The following is a 25,992-nucleotide window of genomic DNA, read 5'->3' as shown; positions in this document are numbered from 1 at the left end:
TATTGTGCAAAATGAGAAATTCAACGCCGTATGGCTCAAAACTGCTGGGAAATTTGAACGGTGGGTAGGCAGGTATGATTTGAATGGACTCAATGTATTCATATAAATATTTCAAGCCTTGATTAAACTAAGAGAGGTTCACTGCACTAAAAGCCGAACGGATAGAACGGAAGATTTCACCCTGCTGACAAAGCATGAAGAATACAGAAATTCTATGAAAAATTACACGACCATCCACTGGACTATTGCAGGAATTACCTTTTCCCCATTTGGGATGAAATTAGAAATTAATGGCCCTTGCCCAAATAAACCCCCATGCCCACTTTCATTACCTTCATATTCCTATAGGGAGCCTTGTTTCACACTTGTCAAAACTTTTCTTATTACCTGCTGCAAATGCATAATGGAAATCAATGAGGAGGACACCTGCAGGCCGGTGAGAGCTAAGTTTTGTGAAGTTTGGACCACTAGTGGTGTTGGAGAGTAATATATTGATCAGTAGGTCCCTGCTATTTTTGCATTATATATTTTAATAACACTGACGTGCCAAAAAAAAAAGAGAGGAGCTAGTGGGAAGACAGAAAGTTAAAGGTTTTAGAGTTGTTTTATGTGGAAGACCATTTATCAGCATATTAAAGGCTGACAATAGTGGGGTGTTTGTACATTTGCAAACAATGCTTGTGGTCCACTAGATTCCATTATTTTGTGCATTTTTTAGTCAGATATACATTATTGTTGCATGCTAATGCCGTTTAAAAACAATGCTTTATTTGAAAAGTCTGCACTGCACTTTTTGTTCTTCCATTCATCTGGGATTTTTACTATCAACACCCCATATGTGTATATGTGTGAGATTTACCCTGAGACACGGGGTAGTAGTCCTCTCCTGAGACTGCTGACCCATCTTTAGTGTGAACTCGCACCAGTGACACTCTCGATGTGTCACCCACTCGTACCACGGGGATCCTCACAGTTGCCACGGCGCCGGCTTCCTTCGGTTCGCTGACGCTGAACTTGGTTTCCAAAAAGCGAATGATGGGTTCTAAGGAGCACAGAAAGGGATAAAAATATAACAAAGTCATAATTCTTACACTGCCATTCATTCATTGCTAATGACAGCGATGACTAAATTCAAGCAAACGGTATATGTTCAGCTATACTTCGCATCTAAGGCCTGAGCTGTTAAATTACTGATGAGCTACTTTTTATTTCACTACATATTTAATTCCAGACTTTCCTCCACCATCTCTTCCTCCTCCTCCTCTTCATGCCACTTACTGTCTGCTGTGTCCTTGATTTTCACCAGAGTCTCTTTCAAAGCTCCCACTGACGCCCCAAACTGTGAGTTGCTTTTCGGGTTCCCTAAGACCAGACGCAGCTCCTCTCCTTCCTCATACTGCGTATCATCAACCAGGGAAAGAACACACGGCTTCTCCACTTCACCTGGAATGTACAGCCAGATGGTTGATGGGATATGTCAAAAAATTTGAAGTAGAAGGAGTAGGTTCTACAATAGTTCTTTCATTTCTGCCGCATGTAATATCTTATTCATACAACTATTTATATAACTATCCCACCCTTTTCCCTTTCAGGAAGCTGGTTTCACACATTTCATGAAAAAGGAGGGAAAAAAAGGCAGAAAGTGACAATGCAGTAGGTGATGTGTGCACGAAATGTGTGACAAAAAAAACCCCCAGAGGAGCTGTTTATTTAATTGAAAAGGTGCCAAGTCTCGCAGCACAAGACGCGTTTTACAAAATGAGCGAAAGCATGTGTGATGTGCGATTGCCGAAGCACCTGGTAAAAAACTGATGACAGACGCATCCGTGTTGGGTCGCTCATCAAAGTCGGAGGCGACCTGTGCGGAGCCCTGACGGGTGTAACAGCGAACAGAGGACTGGTGTCTGATGTCGCCGCTGCGGTACACCGTTGCTGTGATCTGACCGTCACTCTCCTCTCCAGCGTACAGCGGCTCGCGGAACTGGACCTTCGGCACTGTTAGTCAAAAGGACGGTTCAGTCATCAGACGTGACAAAAGGCAGGAGCAATTTTTCTCATCCCGGATAGACTGACAATAAAAAGCAAATCAAATAACATAGCTGTCAAAACAAGCTTCTTTACCGGCTGAACGTTGGTAATGAAGGCGGTGAACTATGAATGCACAGTAAAAGAAAAGCGACAGATTAATTGCTAGGTTGTGTTTAGTGAAGCAAAGAAGTGTAAAGAAGTTGTCATGACAAGCTTGAAAATCATGTTTCTAAAGCGTGGGTTTTAAACTCTTGAGATGGCTACTGTATATTCACCAATTACAATGAACTTTACGCTTCAAACCTGACACCAAAAACACGCACATTGCAAATGCAGAACGAAATGAGGCCGTATATGGGTAATATGTAACATCAGCGTGTTAGTTTGGCAAGACAACAGCTGAAACTGACAGTAATATAATAAACCAAAGTATTGGACAAACTTTAATTTTAATCTGAAGATGGTACAAGATGAGAAGTCAAAGATCACCAAAGTCATTACAACTCATCCTGATAAAGAGTGGGTGAATATCTATACGCAGTTTTGTGTCGGTGCCCTCGGTAGATGCAGATATATTTCACAGGATAAGTGAAAAGTGCTGGTAGCAATCCAGAAAAAAAGATTAACCCTTTAAGCTGCAGTCAATTCCAGTCGTTTTCAGTACAAAAAATTGCTAATATTCTATTTTTAAATAAAAAAAATGACGAAAAATACAGAGAATATTGGACGCGCATCGCGAGGTGCATTTCCTTGAAAACGACCAATTCGTGGACTTTATATCGACTTCAGGACATGTTTTGGACAAAATAGTTTACTGCCTTGTGTCGTCTGGATGTAAAAGGTTGGATTATGGCCGTTTTTTGTGGAATATTTTCATCTGTGTGTCATAATGAACCCGGAAATGTGAGTCGAGCTGTGTACGAGAACGGATGGATGGATATTCGTTTTTGTCGGACAAATGTGTTTTTCTCACCCGCTGTGGTAATCACATCTGAAAGTGGTTTATACCGGCGGATTCATGAGAATCTAAGCTTTCCATCGGCGTATAGTGTTTGTATAATCGCGTTTGCAGCCGACGGACATTCTTGAAATTCCTATGCAAATTAGTAGGTGTACCGCCGGCGGTACACTGAAGTTTAAGGGGTTAAAGGATCATCAAACTCTCTGGGATTCATCTTCTGGGCACCATGGATATCAAATTTCATGGCAATTTCTCCAGTAATTATCAAGACATTTCACTAAAAGCAAAAGGTAAACCTGCTAGGGCTAGAGGAAAAGTCACGTTATCATCAAATTCAGCGCGGTTCGTCACATGGGGCACCTGAATGTCTGCAAATTCAATCACTTACAGTCAGATACTGAGTCATTGATGAAGACTGTGGCCTTTCCAGGTTCTCCCAGGATGCCGTTCATCGGCATACGCAGCACCAGCTCAAAGCTCTCGATCCCTTCCAGCTCCGGCTGCCCCAGATCATCCAGAATGGTGACCCTGAACGTCTGCATGCTGACACCAGGGGCAAAGTCCAGGTTATGACTGATGCCCACATAGTCGATACCAGCTGGAGGAAGGACAGAGAACGACGATAAGGTGTTGAGAACGATAATTCATGCAAAATTCAACCATTTATAATCAGTCAGAAGCAATAGGAGGTCACCTTCTGCAGAGACGGGCTCTGCTTTGCGAGAGCGAATGGTGACGGTCCCAGGCTTGGACAGATCAGTTCCCGTCCTCCCCACTTTGACCTCCACATGCCCATCACTCTCATCCACATGATATTCCAGGTCTCCAAAGTAAAACACTGGAGCTGGAGGAAAAAGAAAAAAAAAATAAGTTGCAGGACTTGTAAATCTTGTTTATTCTGCACAATAATAATTTCAGAACCTCTATCAGCTTGAGATCTCAGCCCGTGACTGTGTTTGCTGATGCAGTTTCATCATGTTTGATATCCTGCTGTTAATTCCCAGACATATCAAACACTCCTGGAGCCTTTCAGATCTGTGCACATTTGGTCTTCACTTTCTCCTCTTAGCTGCCTTAAAAACTCAACAGGAAAAGGCAGATTTACGCTCAAAGTTGTGGCTAATGGAATTCAACCTCATGCGACCTACCAGAGTAGCAAAACTTGTAATTAGTTAATCTATTTTTTTTGCTCGTGTTAATTCTCTTTATGAGTGCGCCTGTGGTAACCTGGACTTGTCAACAGCCACCCGCAGTCTGGCAGGATTCATTTGTAAAGCCAGCAGCCGGACACAGAGGTCAAAAAGCGACAGCCCATTAGTCTGAAGTTAAACCGCAGGGAAGCATGACCTTTCAGCCTCTCCTGCCCTTTCACCCAACCTCATGCGTAATTGCCATTGTTTCTTCTGACAGAGGAATTAAGTGCTTTTAACAAATACGGATGCAGTTAGTAGTGAAAACAAGGCTTTTCTTTCCGTGCGTGTGTGTTTTTCTCTGACTGTGGAGTAGTGAGATAGTGAGACAGAGAGAAAGCGGCCCCCCAGACTGCTCAAAGGCTTGTTTGAACTGGCATTGTTTCCTGAGGCAGCAAAGTGGAGGCAGTCCAGTGTGTATTTGACAGCTTCATCTCTCGCAAGCCCCCCTCCTGCCCCTTCCTCAAGTCAAAAAGAAAAGAAAAAAAAACCTGACAGAATAAAAGTGCTTCTGTCTCCATTTTAAGCTGCTGCTCGTTCTCACTTGGATTCGTTTCTTATATTCTGTCATATAATCCAAAAATAGCACGCGTATTCTAATGATTGTTTTTTGTCTGTCACGATCAAACGCTCAACAGTCCAGAGATATTATTTCCTGAATCTTACTTTACCGATATATGAACTTTCATATGTTATTTATACACTTATAACTGGGCCAGATAACAGAAGCTTAGCACAGTGTACATAACTGAAAGACTGTAAAATTACTGCATTACATTTTGACTCGCATCTTGGCAAAATAAGTGGCAGCTCAGGGCAACAACATCCTGCGAGTATCATCACATATCAAGCGCAGCCTGTGCCCTCTCTCTCCATTGAAAGGCTTGTTTCCTCGCTGCATCTGCCGTTCTCTTTTACCTGCTCCTCCTACACAGCAGGTTTCACCTAACAGATGTAGCGGTGGCTGGTTTGTAATGCAAATAGAATTTGTGTCTTTTGCACAATGGCAGAGTATGAGAACACAGATTGCGTAGGTGGGAAAAACGCATGGACAGAAAAACCTCTGACCGGGTATACGGTGGGCGCTTGTTAAGTGTTTTGGTTTTTGTTTTTGGTGGATGATTACAAGTTCTATGCAACTGCCTGCTTCAGCAAAAACAGCGGAAACATGTGGCACATCTGTAAGCACTATATGTAAGCGACCTGGCAAACACTCCTCTTATACTCGGAGAGGACGCTTCGGCTCGAATGCTAATTTACATGTCTGCATTCACACATGTCTCAACTGCACCCAAGTCAACACCATGAGAGGGAGTTGAGTGATGAGTGATGAATGAGAACTGCATCCTCTCCCCTGGGGGGCCATGCCAGTGGTTTAGCACTCTGAAGTATGTGTGAAGGCTGGCCAAGGTGTAAAGCCAAATTGTGGTAATTGCGACTGTGTGGGTGTCTGTAGCCATTCGTGTGTCTGTGCTCCTTTAAATACAGTTTACAGAGCATTCTCAGCTGTGCTTTTCGGGGCCCCCTGCTTTTGGAGGGAGGCCAGCTGATAGGACAAATCTGCCTGTAAATGCTACTTTGGACCCCAAGGCGCTTTACTTGATGTTATGAATTCCAGATTAGTGCTTGCGGTTAAAATTCATAAGGGAATATGGAACAGTTTGGTATATTTATTACATTTCTCTGCTTCTTTATACAGGTCAGTTTTAGCTTTTCAGATTTTAACCTTGGTAACATATCCATATGGCATTTTTATATGCTAGAAATGCATTTTATGAGTGAAATAAGCAATCTCTGACACGAGTTTAACATTTCCACCTTGAAGCTACTGCTCCCAATGACCAGAGGATTTAGACAGGTTTCAGACATAAGATGATTCGTGGCTTTCCAAATCATTGTTCTTCTTGAGAATCAGTTTCTGGTTAGAACATGTGGGCGTGAATTTCTGCAATATCACACATTTACAACATTTGAGCGGAGTCATAGGCGAGCTAGCGTGCTCCAGATAAATTCAGGGACTTCATAGATCTTCACATTTTGAAGAAAGCTACAGTTTAGACATACATCTAAGCCATTTTAAGGCAGGAACGGATTAGTTTCATGGGAAACAAATTTATTGACAGACACAAGTTTAAAGGTGTTTAATCAGTTACTAATGAGGGATTTTTACAATCTTCAAATGGAACTTGGATCACTTAAACACTACTCGACTAAGGTGCAGCGATATTGCAAAACTTTTACTGGGCTATTTTGCCTCTTGTTTTACTACATGCTGATGTCCAAATTGTTGACACCATTTGTTTTTTCCTGTCATTTTTAAAATTAAGTGTTACATATGTAAGAGAAGGCAAAATTACGGAGGAGAATAAAGTAAATGGGAGAGATGAGGCTTGTGTGCTACCAGGTGCCCTTTAGTGACAAACAGTTGAACCGACATCTCTCCTGTTCTAAACCCAACCTGCAATCCACCTCCTGCAGTGGAAAATAAATCCACTTCACCCCACGGCAAGGTCGTTAAAAACTAGACGGCAATGCAGCCTCTTCGGTGTGACCAGCAGTAAGGTTGTCCGAATATTGAAATGAAGAACCGGGCTTCCAAGAAATACTCTGAGCTAATCTGCAATTCCACAAACTCAGCTGTGGCCATATGCACCCAACCGAAAAACCCGAGCGTCCTCTTTCCTTGGCAGGGTACAAGGAGATGACAACACTCAATTCCAGTCGAAGGGTGCAGCCATGCAGAGCACAACACTCGGGAAGACAGGTACTGTAGAGTTTAATCTGATAAAGTACTAAATCAAGCAGACATCCCCTGGCCTTTTTTTTTTAGCTGAAGTGAGAGAAAGTGCGAATGAGAGAGAGAGGAGAGAAAGTGGTGGTGGTAGTAGAGAAATAGATGGAAGGAGAGCAGCACACTGAACTTGACTTTGACCTGGGGGAAGGAAAAATGAGGCTGGAGAGAGCAACTAGCAGTCACAGTTAAGAGTTTCTCAAGTGCGTCGCTCACAATTTCACCTTTGATGAAGAATTTGAGGTCTAAATGGTTGCCGGCATGCACTGTCGCATGAACACAAATGCAGGCGTGGGAACCTACGCCGTTGTACGTCTTGTTTTGTTATTTTCCTTGGCTATTTAAACTTTCATTAAAGAGAAGGAGGCTGAAGTTTGACTGCTTGGGAGCAGGTATTAGAGCACTGTCAGGCGCAGTATTATCCTCTGGGAGGCTAAAAATGACACATCATCTCTCACTGGAGCTGGGCTTTCACAGACACATTTCCATGCCTTTGAACTCGGCACCAAGACTGAAGTCTTCTGACAATTTACTAACAATCAGACAGTGTGTCATGTTTCTTGTTAACTAGCCCCCAGATGCCTCGGCACGCGCGCACACAGTCAATTTGGCACGATTGTTTGTATCCCTAAATGAGCTCTCAGTTGTAAGTCGTCATTGTTTTATTTTTCCCGCTCTGCAGTTTGTTAATAGCGTGATGAGTCCTCTCTGACACTATTGTTCCTGACACAAACAGTTCATGGAAAAAAAATGAAAGAGCGACTGAAAAGGAAGACGGAGAGCATTCCAAAAGGGGAAAGCATTCTGTGAAATAAGACTTCATCTTTCTGAGATTTAATCATAACCTGGATATGAATCCTACAAAAAAAAAAAAACTTTTATTGCTAACTTTCTTCTATAGTTGACTATCTTGTTGCTCTGTTTAAAGATGCAATCTGTTTTCAGCGCAAGGTCAGAGCATGTGAGCGTTTTAACAAATATGCTTATCTAAATTAAGGCTTTTAATTTAACACAGCTCCTTGCTCTGCTGAAGAGCACATGAAGAACATTTTTTCCCCCCTCTACAGTTATTTTATATGGCACGGGAATGTAGGCACTCATTTCCAGCAAGAGAATATGAAGAATAATAAGGTCAGTTTTTACTTATCACGGTAAGAGAACACTAAAATAGAAAGCACATTTGTGTTTATACTCGTGGAGCATCACAGCCAGACAGTGGAAAAAATCATTTACACTTAGTTTAAATACATACAACATACATTTATTTGTTAATGCATCTTCTTTATCCTAAAATATTGGCTGCCACTGCAGTGCTCCAAGTCTGACAGTCTGCATTTGTCTCGTTAAAACCCACATGGCTGGGTAAGCTTTAAGAGAGAGAGCCACAGTATGCATGAGGACAGAAAACACTTCCTTGAGACTCTCTTTATGGCCTTGATGAAATAAAGTCAAACTCTCTGATGCATTGCTGGTATTTGACCCAAATTTATTTCACTGACGCTCGCACATCTCTACGAGCAAGACAAAAAGCCCGATTTTTATTGCAACAATCTATATTACGGCATTTAGCAGAAAAAACCTTGAGCGGAGACATCAATCTGTCTCTGTGAGGTCTATAAAGTAAATCAATGCAGAATAGGGAGATGGTGAAAAAGCCTGTAGATTGGAACAGGCATTTCCCAGCAGGCCTGTCGGTCCCCAGATCTTTTGCACGTTATTCTGTCTTTCAGAACATTCAATCTACATACGTGGCGGAACTGGATGAAAGCAGACAAGGGACATGTGTGATAATGTAGTCCCACTGGACCCCCGATGTGACAATTAATTAAAAACTGTCAAAACAGCAGCGAGACAGGAGTTTGATTCAATCCGTCTGCTGCCGGCGCAAGGTCTCTGTCAGGGTGTTTCCAGAACTTTAATCCTGCATGGCTCAACACCCACTAAGATTGTAAACAAGCTTAATTAAGAGAAAATCTGTGCTATAAAGGCTCTGAGGACAATCTAAAAACACTAGAAATTCGAGCACTGTGAACTGACACCCACACACTGCGCTTAAACGTGCCTGAATGAGTGCAAATAAGCATATGCTGGTTAACATCGAAGCCAAGCAGAAGCAAATTAAATCCTTTCAATCTCCACACTGAGACCTTGTGCAACCTCTCTGATTCACAAACTGTTTAAATGGAATCCGATTTTTCTAATTTTCTCTATAAAGATATTATAACTTGGGGAAAAGACAAGTGGAAATATAAATATAGAGGCAATGAGTAAGTGAGGGAGGACAAGAATAAACAGTTAATAATCTCCTGACTTCCATGCATGCCTTACCGTCATCCATATCCTCCAAGATGTTGACTTTGGTGGTGGGGTAGTGACTTCCCAGACGTCCCCCGACGGGCAGCGAGAGAGTGACATTGAAGCTCTCTTCGCCCTCGTACAGCGAATCGTCAATAATCACCACGCGACACTGCTTCTCCCTCTCACCCTTGTCAAAACGAAGGAGGCTGCTGTGCTCCTCCGGACGGGAGATGTAGTCCGAGTAAGACAGGACAGTGGTGGGAATAGTCCCCGAGGCAGAACCTTCAGGGGGGGAACAACAAGAGCAGAGGTGAGGACTATGACAGGGTTTGAAGAGTTTGGGGCAAAATTAACCCCTTTCACCCAAGAGATCCCTCTACGTATACCAGGCTTTATCTGTTATGAAGCACATCTTTTTTTTTAAAGCCTGCCAAGCATGGCACACTCACAGAAGAATGTGAGTTGCACTGCTATGACTAAAACGGAAGCAGCATTTTTATGTTTTTATTTCTGTCGCAGCAAATTTGGTAGAGCTGTAGTTGAGAATTTTCAGAACAGGTTGAATAACATGACTGCCGCTGACTCATTGTTATAAGAATATTCCTTACTCACTGATTCACAGTATTGCTAAGCTAGAAGTAAAAATGTCTATTGTTTTCTGAAGATAAAATCAAACCTGCTGAAAAAAACTGTTTTACCGGATATTGCTCAGAAAACAACATTATATAACGTCAGAAAATGCAGTGGCTGACAGTACTGAAGTACAATACAGTACTAAAAATTAAATAAGTAGCTAAAATATGGAGATTTTCAAGTCTAACTCTGGCCTGATGATGAGTGTCCCTAAACCACAGGATTCAAGGCTGTTCATTTTAGCCTTTTTGGATGATTTTTCAAGAGAGTTTCAAGAAACTTGAGCCCTCTGTACATAAAATGTTAAAGAGAAGTGTTAATTCTATGTACATTTAACCTATGATGAACTGTGTCTACAATAATATTTTATGTATATGTTCATATTTCACAAAATTTGGCATAAACAATTATCACAATAAAGATTAGAAACATTAAGAATTTGATCATGTCACGTTATGATTTGTCACAAATGAAAGAACAATGTGCTCTCCTCTAAAAATGTACTTAAATTCAAATTGTTAATCTACCTAAAGTTTACGCTTTCAGTCCCGCAAAATAATATTGGCCCACCGATATTATCAGCCCTATATTGGCATAAAAATGTAATATCGTAATCGGGGTTTTTTTTCTTTGTCTGTTTTTGCCAATTGTGAAAACTGATAAAATAATGCCTGGATTTCACAAGCATTTACCGAACTTAAAGAGGGAGGGAGGGAGGGAGGGAGGGAGAGTGTGAACCGTTGTTTGAGACAATTAAAAAAAATGGCACGAATATGGCATTTTTTCCATAACTTAAGTTGAAGTAGTTTTCTCATTTTGCACAGACAATGTTTACATTTAGAAAGCCTTGATGCATTTGAGAATGTATCCAAGGGGGCATCACAATAAAATTAGGCATGATGTGTTAATTCCACGACAGAAGATATGCGATGTTACCTAAAATTAGCTAAACAGCCCACATATATTGGCATCGTATCGGTATCGGTTGATATCGGAATCAGAACTTGAGAGTTGGACAATATCGGCATATCGCTTATTGGCAAAGAAGCCAATATTGGACATCCCTACTGCAAACCCATTGGGTCAGTCAGTCTAGAGGTTTAGCCACTCTAGCTTATTGATATTTAGCAGCAGTAGCTTCAGTAGGTTCAGTAAGTTTCTGCAAGATGAGTTCAAGTTGTTGCCAAAATTGCTTTAAAAAACTCACTTCACACATTGTCACCCTCATCAACTGCAAAAAGCAATTAATAGTCAGTATGAATTAGAACAAAGAAAGGAGGCTGATGTGGAGGACGCGTGCAAGTTTGAATTAATTACTGCAAAACTTGACAAGCAGCTAAGTGTGATACTGCTGAGCTTATGGTGCCACGTGCAATTTGTGAAAATGCAAATGTTGTGTGAACTGCCTCACTTCCAGTGGGCTGGCAGTGTTCTAAACAGGTTTCAGTGCTACTTTCAAACAGTATAGCAGATGTAACCAACACTCCACCTACACATGGATACATTAACATTACATTAAAACAATATGGATATCAGATGTAAAGGCATACTCTTTGAGCTAAATGTAAAGAAAAGAGCAGCCAGAACAAAACAATGAAACGCACTTCACTCTCAGGTCTTCAATATATGCAGCATCCCTGAAAAACAGATTTTTTCTTTATTTATTATGCCTCAAATCTGTTAATCATATGCGCGAATACAGCATATGTAGTTAGGAATTATTCAGGGAGCCTTAAATAATAACATTCACCATCTGAATTGATCAGTCTCAGCAGCAAGGTGGCAGGCAGGCAGGGTACACTGAGGGTAAATGGGTTAGATGAGGTGAGAAAAGGCTAGTCCATACCCTGCTGTGTGTAGCAGACCACCATGAGCTCCTCGCTGATGTCTCCACTGCGGTGCACCGGGATGAAAAGCTCCCCAACATCTTCCTCTACTGAGTGGATCTGTTCTGGGAAGAATACAGTCGACTCTGTTTGGTGGAAAAGAGGGGGAAAAAAAAGAGTCGAGGGAGTCAGAGGAGAAAAGAAAAGGGTAATGATATGTATAACAATCTGCAAAAATCCACAGCACATTAGGTCATCAAAGACTCATACGGGCTTTTGTTCTGGCTCTGCATTAGCAAGCTGTAGCTGACTGTCTTTTTTTTTTTTTTATCTACTGAAGTGGTGGTCCTGCAGCGCGCTTATTCATATTCAAAAATAACTCCTCTGTCACAGTTTTTTGAATTTGATGCAACCAGAGGTGCTCTTCAAAGAGACCCCTCCGGAAGTTTTCTTACTGCCTCATGTGTCGCAGACAATTGCACATGCAGGCCTCTGAGTTCACCCTACTGAGCGAATCAGCTGGGAGCCTCACGCATCGACTCCGCCGTACACAAAGGGGTCAATCACCTCTCTCGTTTTTCTTCTTCCTCTCTTTCCCCGAATCCTCTCCCGGTCTCTGACAGGAGTTTCGTGATTGAGAGAGCGACTTAGAGCCAGTGAGAGCACCATCTATCAAAGCGCAGAACTTACTGGCATTATAGAAACAATAAATGTTGAAGCTTTTTTCAAGAGACGCACTGGGACCAATAAAAATACTAACAGAGTGGACTAAGTTTCAGCTCGTCCCAGTTCCTCTTGTGGGTTCTTTTCTCCCCCCAACAACTCGCAGAGAGAATGAACGAGTGAATAATGGGGAGTGAAGGGAAAATAAATACTTGTGGATTTGCAACAAGAACCTCAATTAAAATGGCAAGCGCTGGAGCGTAAACGCATCAGCAGAAACTGATTTATATTTGATTCAATACCCGGCGGAAAAAGAGATCAACACCTGAGATGGTATGAAGTCATCAACATAAGACAATCTTACACACAGCGGGAGATCAAACATTTCTCTTCTCTCACGACAACTCCTGCTAAATTGTGCTTCTCCTCTCAATCTTCTTCGCTCTCCACGTTCCCACCTTTCTGCCACTGCCCACAATCTGTCGCTCCTCAGTGGGATACAGTAAGTCATAGCAGGAGACCCAGGTCCACTGCTTACCTATTCCACACAACACACACGATGCTACACAATGATTTCTCCTCCTCTCTCTCCCCTCATATACCGCACACTCCATCGCCTCTCAGTTCTTTCACATTTCACCTCATTTCTCCACTTCTTGCCTCTAAATCCACCTAAGATTTAGAAAAGCAAATTTCCAGCCAACTGGGTCAAGTTCACCTCCTGCAGGAAAACACTCAGTCATTTTAAAACATTCGTGGAGAGACATAAACTCAACAGAGAAAAAGAAGCACATGCTTTTATGCAGGGTGTTAAGATAGTGGATTCTCGCACCTGATCCTGCTATTGGATTGCCAAAAAAACAAAACAAAATATGAAGTCTGTTGGCTTTTATTGCTACGTCGAGAACTACTCCATTATTGATCATTTCATGAATATTCGATTGATGCAGGAAGATGTGCTTTGTTGCTACTGTCTCGTTGTGATAGTTGCGCATTTTAATCATTACCAGCTTGTAATGGTACTTATATGCCAAACGGAACTGTATAAGTAAAACATAACAGCCACTGGAGACATTTGATGGGACCGTGTAACTAAAGCACAGCAACATGTCACTGTTTAAACCCAGGAACAACCTCAACAGATGCATTTCCTTGTTTGATGTTTCCTGTATTCGTCAAGAGACGAAGCTCTTTAAATTGCAAAACAATGTGCATGACTGCAATTGGCCTTGTGGATCCAGATCAAAAATAAAAAAGAACACAAGAGAGAAAGCAGTTCTTCATCATTTAGTGGAATAAACTTAGTGCAAAGTGCGGTTGGGTAAAAGCGCTACTGATATATAGTGTCCTTGCTGTACAGGAAGCAAGAAAGATATCACCAACTGTGGCAAGATGCTGCTGCTTGCAGCATACAGTCAAACAGCAGGCTGCCACCTTCATCTTTCGTCAGCACTGTGCATGGATTATATATGAAAGAAAGTCATAAAGTTTTGCAGAGGGAAAGCTCGGCTGTTACATAGTGAGACCACGGGCAAATGCGCTACAGGATAAGCCCAATCCTCCGTTAATCAAAGTGGCCGAATCAAAGGGTGGTAGAAAGTATGCATTCTTACAGCTAAAAGAAACTCAAACCAATATAAAACAGCTCCAGGCGTTTGTGGAGACAAACACAGACTGTCCTTGCTGTTAGAACTACTTGTTATGCGCTCCTTAATTTTTCGAGCACTTTTAGCTAAAGCTCTGCGATCCTCTCTCCTCCTTCTAAAGCTGATATTAGCCGAGCCGCCGCGTCCTCCAGAGAGGGAATCTCCAGGCTAACCAGAGGACCAGACAAAGCCAGTTTTCATCATTAGACAAAGAAGCTGGAGTACAGCTAACGCCACAGGCATAGCTAAAGCTTCACTGGTCCATTAGAGTAGAGAGTGGCACATCTCTGTCACATTAGACAGTCCCTGGAGACGATGGAAAACAAACCAGACCCTGCCCTCCTCACACACAGCATAATTAACCCACAGGGGAGGATAGATTGAGGAGGGAAAAACGTGGTGAGGAGGTGGTGGGTGGAGGGACACCGAAAGACAGAGAACAAGAAGACAAACGAGAGAGCAACTGTTGTGTGTCACTATAATCAAAGCGTCAGTGTTTCCATCTTTGTGGCGCATATATAATTACTTAAAAGTTGCACTGAACAGGGGGAGGTAACGCATACAAAAAGAAAAAAAAAGAAAAAGCTGAATATAAAAGCCAAAGAAGAGCAAATCTAGCCTTGATGGAGCAGAGCAGCCCCGTTTGTCACACTACTCAATATTCCATTAACATTTCAATTTGCAGGAAAAGACACAAAGAGCTAGGAGAGTGAAAATGGCAGATTATAAACTATTTAAGGGAGAAAGTGAAAGACTGATGTTCTGTGTGTGTGTGTGCGTGTGCAATTAAAGCTGCGTTTTGTGTGTGTGTGCGTGTATGTGTGTGTTTTTGGGTTTCCAGAAGTAAACATCATGTTCAGTATTTCTGGTGAGTATGAAAAAAACATTACACCAATGAAAGAAAAAAAAACCCCATCTGTATAGCAAACTTCTACTGGTTATCATGTCAAAACTGCATCTCTCTTTCTTGCCTGAAGGCAGATTTGACAAGACTCTGTATCTACAGTAGACAATGTTTATATTGACAAGTCTTCATCTTGGGGGGGCCAGGCTGACTGATGCTTCTTGCAGTGTGATATACAGTAAAAAGGATGGGTGTTTTTCAGAATAATTGAGCAGCAGTGGGGATTATTGTGCAACACCTTTAAGAAACATATTTGCACCTGTAATTATATTTGTCTTTCCAGGTTGGCAAAGTATTGCAAAACTTGAAATTGGATTTATACTAACATAAACGCATATTTACAATGAAAAAGACATAAACATGTTCTTAATTCAATGCAATTCTCTCAGTATAATTACAAATAAAAGCAGCAGAAGCTCCCATGCATTTAGTACGGCTGTCGTTATTTATTTTTTTCAATATCTCCAATGTCATCCTTAATTTCTGATCCTCCTCAGCATGCAGGGTAGCAGAGTTACACAAATTTCTGGAGAGATGTTCTGCCGTTCTTCAGGGACATCTTTTTCTCTCTCTCTCTCCGCTGCTCTTTGCTGGAGGGGTTGTGTTATTCTACCTTTCTCTTTAAAATAGCTCAAAGGTGTTGCATTGGATTCAAGTCAGGCAACAGACTTGGCCAGGTCATACTTTTCACTTTATTCTTCTTTAGAAACTCTTGTGTGATTTTGGCAGCGTGCTTTGGATCGTTATTATGCCGGAATATTTCATTTTCTGTGCCAAGTTTCCGCAGACCGGGAGTCACCGTGTCAGCCAGTATTTTGGTAGTCCCACAGATATTCATGGCACCATCTATAAATGTCGTCTCGCCAGCACCTTTTGCACTCATGCAGCCCCCTATCGTCACATTTCCACCTCACCCTGCTTTGATTTGCTCATCTAAGTCTCAAAGAATGTACTTCAAATATTCATCAGCTTTCTTTTCGGGTTCTTTTGAAAAGTTTAATCTCGCAGATTTGTGCCAAAGAACAAGTTATGGGTTTTATTTGCATTTTTAGACACTATTGAGGCTGATTTTTTCATGCAATGTCCTTCATAGCATTTAAGTTGTTACAGAAACTCCATTGATAACCTCCGCGCCAAGTCTGAAGCAGCTGCCTGTCTGTTTTTAAGAGCTGGATTAGTCATTGTAGGAGTAAGGCCACTGCGGCTCTGATTGAAGGTATGCCTCATTTTGTGCTTTAACTCATTTTTAGTTGGTTACTGATCTTCTAGTATCCTTTCCCATCTTTGTGCAGTCTTACTATCACATTCTACCAGCAGTTCTTTTCCCTGTGGAACCATGATACAGACATCCAGATGGGCACAATCCATCGGCATCAAGCTCAGAAAGTTCCGATCATTTTACAACCATGTTTATAAAGTAAGGCTCACTGAAATCACAAGTGTACTGAGTTTAGTTTCAGTGATCATAGGTTTTGAGTATTTGTGTCAGTGATAACGGATGTATTCGCTTTTGTGGGCCCTGTATTTTCAGTATGGTCATTTCATTATAGAAACAGCAAGAGTTAGCTTGATATTCAATGACTTGGACATGCTTTGGTGTGGGTTTAAAACTGGTTTTAGGCTTGATTTTAGACTAGTTTAAGACCGGTTTTAGACTGGTTTTGGACTTTATTTTAGACAGATTTTAGCCTGTTTTCAGACCACTTTTGGACTATTCTCAGACTGGCTTTGGAGTCAGTCTGTAATCCAGAACGACTCCTTGATGCTGATATGATTTGCAGATTTGACTTTCTGGTTTTGATTATTCATATAAAGAAATACTCTGTTTGCCGATTTAGAATTAATGCAATAACAAAAAAGTGATAGAATATTGAATCATTTGATATTTAAGTGATGTTTGCACAGTGGTGTGCTTGTTTTCATTGCATGCTGCATAATATAATTTTGTTGGTACAAAGTTGTCAGTCAAGTTTCAGATTTTCAGCAAATGTCACCTTCTAATACGCATCTGAATTCAGTATAAACAAATTGTCTCATCCAGGACAGAAATATAGATTGATGTTTTGTTTTGTATTATTATGACATGCAGTTACATATGGTTCAGAAAACATCACAAACTAACTTTTGTATTATCAATGTTTTTGATAACGTGAGCTCAAAGACAGGGACTTCCAACGACGACTTCAGTTTTTCTTTCACATTTAAACTGAACCACTACCAGGGACGATTTGATCTACTTGTCCAATTTGGTTGAATAGTAAAAATTTCAGGCCTTTATCTTTAATAGTTCCCGAGATACTGTCATTCAAACATAGCTTCAAATTGCAATGTGCGGGAAAATGTGCTGAAAGCAGGTCGACAGGCAATTTTTTTTTTTTTTTTAATTTTGGAAAGCAACAGAAAAATTAAAGCTAAAATTTCACAGATATCTTCATGAATATTGATATTTTATGCTATGACAAGTTCTAGCAAATCAAAATGGCAAAGCGAGAACTTCTAAAAAATGACGATCTGCGATGGGACGAAAGGTTGAAACTATTATAAGCAGGATCAAAACTTACAACACCAATATCCAGCTTAATCTTTAACATAACATCATAATGTACTCATTGATAATATTTGTTTGTCCGCAAATTAAATAGCAAATAAAGCAATCAGATACACGTAGCGATACAATAACAATATTTGCTTCCAAAATATAAAAGTATTAGACACCAGAATAACTACTATTATTAGATGCTAAGTACCTTAAAATCCTTTTCTAACACTGACTGTCACCACATAAAGTTTCCGTGTGTGAGCTGAATGTAGGATTTAATGTGTGCATGAGCAGCACTGACCATCATTGGGATCCAGGATCTCGACTGTTGCTGTGACCGGGAACTCCATCACTCCCATCACCGGCTCCGACAGCAAAATCTGGAAGGTCTCCGCCTGCTCGTACTTCCCATCCGTCAGGATGCGAACGCGCCACGTGGCTCTGGTTTGTCCCGGGTTGAACTGGACCTGCCTCTGAGACTTACCCTTGAAGTCCTCTTCCTTCTTTGCACTTCCATCCTGGGTACCAATGCCTGAGAGATACAAAAAGGAAAAAGAGCCAGGCAGATGAGTTTAAAAAAAAAGAAAAAGGAATGGAGACAAAACAAAGAAAATGACCATGAAAGGGTGACAGCAAGGAGAGGGAAACAGATGAAAAGCAGATTAGATATTCACACCCTTTAATGTTGTTCAGAGTGGTGAGAAAAAGAGTGTTGGGTCTATTTTTCTTCACTGATCACTCACAGAGCCTCAGGAATGTGTGAAATGAATTTGTGACTGAAGCGTTTAAATAAGCATATTCTTTCTTACTGAGATGGATTAGCTACCACAGTTGTTTCCCAGAGGTTAGGCGTGCATGCACAAGTGTGTGCACATTTGTGTGTGCGTCACATCCTTTTTCTCTTCAAATGTCTCTTATTTCATTTATAATGGGTCTTTCAAGTGAATCCACTTCACAGCGATCCATCTAACATTCATGTTCAGTTGATACACCTTCAAAGGTGCAGAGCCTACTGGTACCAGTGGGTTTCACATTAAACACAAATCAAGGAACTCAGGTGGCGCAAGACATAAAATAATGTATTACATTTGGAAATATTGCTGTTCATATTCCTTTGTCTATATTCATTCTGCCTCATGCGAATGAGGTGAGCAGAGCCATGCCATGCTGATGCATGTGCCCGCACACAAAAAGGATTCGTTTTCTTTTTTCAGACACTCCAACGGCTGCACAAACAGAGGGAAAAGAAGGCGCCAAACATATGCAAATGAGTTTGGATACATTAGAAGATACACACAGCACGATCTGAGAGGTGAGTATTGTATGCAAAATTTAGACCAAAAAGAAAAACAAATGCAGAAATCCGAACTTACGCAGTCCCACTTAGTGTGTTACTGGTGCTTCAGTGATTCTACTCATTCCCAAACCCATATTATTGTAATGTTTTGTGTTTCTGGGTTCATTTTGTTGTCATTTTGCTTGCTGCCGAAAACACCAACAGTCCAGCAAATACTGCTCTCCAGGCTCAGTGTTTTTGATGAATTTTAATGAATGACAAAAAAAAACAAAAAAAAAACAATTCTTACAGTGTTGATCAGGTCAGCTGAACATAATGCAACACTCTCTTATCTCACATTTAATCTAATTTGCAGCCAGCAGCACAACATGGTGCAGCAAGACATTCCACCTTCACTATTTTTCTGCTTTTCCTCAGCAGGAAAAGCCCAAAGATGCTCTTATTACTCAGTGCAGCTGAACTAATACAACATGAAAAAATTTGCCTTCTCTGGGGGCCGTTGAAAGTCTTTCTGGAAAATTCAACACATGACTAATGGAAGCTCAGTCAGGACAAGTCTTTCTTGGTTCACTTGTTCACTCACTTAGTGGCTCGATTGGCTCAACCTGGTTCATGTTTCTTGTAATAATGTAGAGAAATGCTGACCAAAGGGGGCTGGGACAAGTGTGAATTACAATACAGTTCAACTACTATCATGAAATAATTGCATTGTTTGTTACAAGGGGTTGCATTTAACCAAGAAACTTCAGCACTGGAGTGTGTGCAATGGACAGAGGATCTCCGGGGATCCTTTGGGTTTTATGGGTTGTAAGGTGAGGATGTGTTGGACTTGCTCTGGTAAAACTTTTGGATGCACAATCGAATTGGGATCTGGGGAGTTTGGAGTATGGGTCAATGCCTTTGGCAGTTAATTCTTGTTTTTTGAGTCCTTCCTGGGAAGCTTTTGACATGCAATATTGTCCTACTGGGGACTGGGGATAAGTGTCCTTGGTCTGGAACAATGCTAGTAAAGTAGCGTCCACATGAAAACTAGCATCCAAAGCTTCCAAGCAGAACACTGAGTCTTTCGTGGTTCTGTTGTTCACTTGCTAATTGGTCTGATCCACTCAACGTGGGCTGTGTTTCTTGTAATAATGTAGGGAAATGTTGACCAAAGGTGGTGGGTACAAGTGTTAACATACAAAACATGAATTACAATACAGTTAAAATAATATTATGAAATAACTGCATCGTCTGTAACAAGTGTTTGCGTTTAACATCGAACAGCATCAGTACTGGTGCGTACAATGGACACAGGATCTCTGGGGGATCATTTGGGTCTTGTGGATTGATCAGTGGGGCTTCTGTGCATTGGGTTTGGTCTGGTGCATCTTTTGGATGCACAATCGTATTTGGATCTGGGGAGTTTGGGTCAATGCCTTGGGCACTTGGTCATGTTCTTTAGTTCTTCTTGACCAGTTTTTGACAAGCACATTGTTCTACTGGAGACTGTGGATAAGTCTTCTTGGTCTGGAACAATGTTTAGATAGTAAAATAGCATCCATAGAATGGAAACTAGCATCTAAAGCTTCCCAGCACAACAATGAATGCAATGAGATGACCAATGTTACACACTTCACCTGTGAACGGGTTTAATGTTGCAGCTGATTGGTGCACTGGCATTAACTCAAGTCCTCTTTGATAAATTTAACAGATGTTGCCACATATGTGAGAACTTTACCAATTAAAATTTAAATTACTCTCTATTAAGCACACATGCTGAATACATCTCATGGATTTTGATGTTTTCTATCACTGTTTAGATGTGTTTGCTTTGGACAAGGGTTTTGGTTGGGCAAAAACATTGTGTGGTTTTGAATGCACTGATATTAGTTTTAGCATCATTAAAAGGAAGAACAGCATCTGACTAAACTGAAGTGACATTTACATGCTGGCTAATGTTCGAGGACAAGCAGCCGCTCAGCTATGTCGCCTTCTAATGTTGCCAGTAAAAGTTCGTCTGGCAGCTTTTTAGCAAGCTGAGGTGCAAGAAGAGTGCTCATGTTTGTAAGTTAAGTGAGAATGAGAATTTCAGTAGAAAAGCTAACATTGGTTGATTTTCAGAGCCTGTAGCTCTTGTGTTGTGCAGCAGGCTGCTGTCTGGCTCAGTGTGACCGTCTGCTCTGCATAGAACAGAAAGCTGTTAATGGTATTTCATCAATTTAAATAAAAACTAGCGGGCACCAGCATTAAATCTAATAATGTAAACTATAAATCTCTCCCTTCTAGTTTCTGTTCTTTTCTACAGGAAAAATCACAACAAAGCAAATGTACAAATGACGCACATAAAAAAAAATGTTTAGAGACTCAAAAAAGACTTGCTATTGAATTTCATAGTCCAGCTCTTGTTACTTTAACTGATCAAGATTAAGTCCGAAATTTCTAATTTAATATTGATTCCAGCTCTTTGGGTCACACTGGTGATTACTGATGTCAGATTTTAACAAAAGAGCTCATTCATCGGACAAGCTTATCGATCGCTCAGGTTGGCAAAAGGGTGGCCTTCAGCGGTTATTCTGTCACAGCACAAACCAATTTGCAAAGAAGACTGACAACAAAATCAACAACAACGTCTGATATGGTAATACTGAAATAATGACAGGTTGTTTTGTGCACAAATGTATGCATGCAAGGGGTCTGGTGTTCTGGTTTTACAAGGATACTTACAATATAGAGAGCAGTTTGAAGACACTGAATGGCTATCAGTGAAAATGTAGGGTATAATTTCATAAAGGATTCCAACTTTAAAGAGGTCAAAGCTGGTAAAGTTTGCTCCTAACTGATGGTTTCTTTCCTGCTGATCAGTTGATCCACATCAAACAACACACATGTGCACCACAACATGCCTAGAGGAGAACATAAGTGTTCATCTTAAAAGGGTGGAGCCTCATTGTGCCGCTTTTGCTGGACTCCCTGGAGGGAAGAGACACTTCTTTTACTGGGGTCGCACTGGGGTTCCTCCCAGCAGGAGGATCTATACCTTCTCGGGGGCTTTTGATCTCTCTGGCGCTGTTCCTCAGAGCTACAGACCTTGTGTTTGTATCTCTGCAACACACACAAACTCACTGATACAAAGAGCTTCTCAGAAACACACAAACCCTTTTTATAGCTGCAAACTTTCCTTCGCCCCCCCTTTTTTTTGTTTTTCTGTGTTGTAGTTTCTTTCGCTACTGAACCGAAAACCGCAGTAACCTGAGTTTGGCTGAATGTAAAAATTTACAATTGATCAAAAAATTCACGAGCGCGTGTTCATTACACCGTGAAGCTCATTTCATATCGAGGCGGCAGAGGTGGACATCCGCAGAAAAGAGGTGTAGGGGGCCAACAGCTTCTATTCTCTCCTGCTGAAATACAATTATCTCTTCATCCACCCCGCTTGGCAACAAAATTGAGGCTGGAATACATCCCGCTGGAGATGATATATCTTAACCTGGCAAAAGTACACCTCGTTAACAATTCTCCATTTATCTCCCAGGGCAAGGACAGACCAGAAAAGGACAGTGGAGAAAAAAAGTGAGTCTTCAAGGAGTGAGCTTTGACTTATGCAAGGGGTAAAAAAAAAGAAGAAGAAGAAAGAGAATTCAATTCCATCTTGTTTCCCCATGGGGTTCTTCATATTACTCATACAGGAAAGACGACAAGAAGCAGGAAGGAAATGAAAAAGTTCAACAGAGGAGAGGAGAGGAGAGGAGAGGAGAGGAGAGGAGAGGAGAGGAGAGGAGAGGAGAGGAGAGGAGAGGAGAGGAGAGGAGAGGAGAGGAGAGGAGAGGAGAGGAGAGGAGAGGTGTGCAGAAGATTTGGGCATCTAAGAAATGGGGGTAACAGATCAAGAAGACGCAACAAAACAAAGACAGGAACCAGCAGAGATGCACTGCAACACAACAGTCAAACACAGGATACGCACAAGAAAGCGAGAAAATAAAGACAGAGTAAAGAATAAACAGAGAATGAGCACAGCGCATGAGTGAGACAAAGGGAAGAAGGTTGATAAAAGGCACAGATACATAAGACATAGAATCTATAATATCGAACACAGCCTATGGCACAGGCCCGGGGCTATATGGCAAGTTAGGGAGCCGGAAAAAGGGAGATGATGTCTTTGATGAGTAAAAGCAGGTTAGGAGCAAAAGGACCTGACACGAGGTGAGGTGAGATTATAGATGAAAGGGAAAGAGGGTGAGAGGATTTAAGTGGATTTTTGTTTTTTTGTTTTTTATCCGAGGTGAGAAAGCAAGCAGTAAGCCTGAAAACAGCAGTGGAAGAGTCCAATCTAATCCGCATGCTCTTGTCCAGCCCTGTTCTGCCTGAGCTCTGCTTTGCGGGGGCATCTTTGAACCTTGATCTTATCTCGGCGTTCCTCCTTCACTGATCCTCTCTACCTGTACGTCCTGTTGTGATGGACCATGTGTAACAGCTCTCCTCTGCTGTTGCCTGGCACCACACCAGCTTTCATCAGCTATCCCTTGCAACAGCAGCGAGCTTCTGGCAGCATCGCCGTGTGCCTTTCTCCCTGATTTTCCATCCCTGACACACTCCTCGTCTAATCGAATGTAATCTGCCCATCTCTCTGTGCGTGCACTGCACACATGTACCAGGAGTTCTTATGTGGATGTTTTATTTTTACATTCTGTTCATTGGTTTTGTTTCTATATCAACTCGATTTTTTTGCTTCATTTGCAGCTCTGGCTTTGTTGTCAGCTTTGACTTCGAAATTTCATCCATTAGCACGACCACACACAGACAAAATATCGGAAAACTATTGTTTTAGTGGTTTTGGTTAACCTTAGCACACTGGATTTCAACTAATTGGTAAAACTTTGGATAACTGATTAAGCCTTATAGTTATACTCCAACAAAATGTCAGAAAGTTGGTACTTCTGGCCTCTCAACTGCAAGGAATTGCTTTTTTTCCAGCCTTATATAACTTGAAGTCATTCTCCTGACCTCAGTCCGGTGGATGATACGTTTTGTAAGTCCAGACGCACAATTACTGCAGTGCCGAGTGACTGCTGACATCTGTGTGTCAAAGATGTCAGACAAAGGATCTACAACCAGATATATTCTACGAATGTGTACGTGGTGTTAATGCAGATATGAATACTCCAAAATAAAGCCAATTCAATATATACTTTAACCTACTTTTTTTTCTAATACAATGTGCTGGAAAATGTGTTTCAAGAACAACTTTCATACCTTTATACATACTTTCTGACTGAGCCACATCACCAACGCTGGCATTGTCATAGATTGTGGGGTTTGAATTTTGACGACAGAGCTTAAATAGTAAAGACATCTTTATAAACAGATATGTTTGGGTAAATGCTTTCTGATTGTAAAAGTTGCCTGTGTCACTAACATTGTTTCTCATCATCATTTTCTGTTGTTTTCTCTTCCTCCTGTAAACCACAGAGGCAACAATGCAAAGGAGTCCACTGCTACTTGAGTATCATCACCAATATTACCAATATTACCAATATTGTCAGCTAACTGACAATAACTGGTATCAAGACAAAGCAGAGCAGTCTTTGCAGAGGCCAGTCAAGTGCGTCCTTCAAGCAGACTGCAAAACTGTGCACTGTGGCAACACTCAGAAATGAGACGCGAGCCAAAAAACATAAAAGCTAAGTTAATCAGGAGCCAAGAGACACACGTTTTTCAAACCACTTTAAATAGGAATGGAGGAAAGTTATAACTAACCATTTTCAGGTTTTCATTCAGTGTTGCCTTCAACTGGACCACATTTCAAAGACGGCGCTTGAGCAAACCCACACGCAAGCGAACACACACATTTTATTTGAGTCATGAGACAAAACACTGTTGCTAGAGTGACTCAAGTTTGACAGTGTAGAACATGCACTTATTTTCTTAAGGCAACAATAAATATTCCTTTTCTTCAAGACTCGCACTTGCCCATAAAAAATGCCGCCACTGAAAATGCGGTGCTACATTGGCCTACACAAAAAGCTCTTTCATATTGATGCATTTTAGCACCACGTCAACAGACCATGTTAGACGCTCCTTTAAAAAGCTGGTTTGAAAGGGGATGTGTGTATGAGTGTGTATTATGTGTGTGCAGTGAGAGATAACAAGGTGCTCACACACCAACTGTGCAAAGAGATGAGAGTCAGAACGCAAGCTTTCATGTGTGCCCAAGAGATACACTCAAAACCTTCTCAAAGAGGAATTAAATATGCACATGTGCACACACACACACTAGCACACACACGCACAGGTAGATAAGTGTTAAAACTTACATAAACTGCTACATTACGATGCTAACACCTGACCATATGATTAACCGGGATCAGGACGATGATGAGAGGTGAGAGAGAGTAAAAGCTGCTTAATGCTGCTTCTTCTCTCAAAGCGAACGGGGCTGAAGCGTGACAAAGCCAGGGGGGCGTTCAGGGACAACATCATCATTCTTTTTAACCTCCGAACCTGCATAAACAGTCAGCCATAAGCACAAAAACATGCTGGGCTGTTCTTCCCAACATCAAATCACCTCCATCTGCCGGGCAAAAAGCTTATTAGAAACTCTGGCATTGATGTTTGCTTAACCGGCTGGATCTGAGAGTCGAGCGACACACCGCAATGTGTTTTCTGCTCACTTAGTGCTGAAATGAGTATTGAAGACAGTGAACTTACTTTTAACTTTATGTTTTCTGATGACTCACTTATTGTCAGTCTTCTGAACATGGGCAAAATATTCACTCTGTCATTATCATCTGCTGTGACAGGACATTTTACAGCCCATTCAGTGAAAATCTAGTTTTTTTGTACCTTGTTAACATGTCCATAATGTCTTTTCCATATGCTTGGAAGACACTTCATGAGAAAAATAAACAGTCAACACCATGGCTAAGTACTTCTGCCTTGAATCAGAAAGTGTGTCAATGATGGCCTCAGTGCATCACTCTTGACAAACAATCCTGCAATGCAAAGTTGGGGACTATCATTACTCTTCTTTTGATTCGGTTTGCTGTTGGAGCGTCCATCCATTCATCTATCCATTGCTTCTGCTTATCCAGGGCAGGGATGAGATATGTAATCCTCCGGGGGAGCTCTGGGTCTACCCCAGGGTCTCCTCAAAGTTGAATGCACCAGGAAAACCTCCAAAGGGAGGCACCCAGGAGGGATTTTAATCAGATGCTCCAACCACCTCAGCTGGTTGCTT

At 41.4% G+C, this 25,992-nt stretch overlaps 1 protein-coding gene across 1 annotated transcript in view; it reads right to left on the bottom strand.

The window, feature by feature from the left end:
- Positions 1-25,992, bottom strand: part of frem2a (FRAS1 related extracellular matrix 2a) — a 63,994-nt gene that overhangs the window by 13,713 nt on the left and 24,289 nt on the right. The window contains 8 exon segments of the mRNA XM_022209962.2: positions 860-1,042; positions 1,279-1,443; positions 1,798-1,995; positions 3,378-3,587; positions 3,684-3,833; positions 9,299-9,550; positions 11,748-11,873; positions 17,781-18,011. Coding sequence (XP_022065654.2) covers positions 860-1,042; positions 1,279-1,443; positions 1,798-1,995; positions 3,378-3,587; positions 3,684-3,833; positions 9,299-9,550; positions 11,748-11,873; positions 17,781-18,011 — 1,515 coding nt within the window.

The sequence above is a fragment of the Acanthochromis polyacanthus genome, chromosome 17, assembly GCF_021347895.1.
Source record: "Acanthochromis polyacanthus isolate Apoly-LR-REF ecotype Palm Island chromosome 17, KAUST_Apoly_ChrSc, whole genome shotgun sequence".
Lineage (NCBI taxonomy): Eukaryota > Metazoa > Chordata > Actinopteri > Pomacentridae > Acanthochromis > Acanthochromis polyacanthus.
The sequence above is the reverse complement of the archived record's forward strand: the minus strand, read 5'-3'. Positions and strand labels throughout refer to the sequence as shown.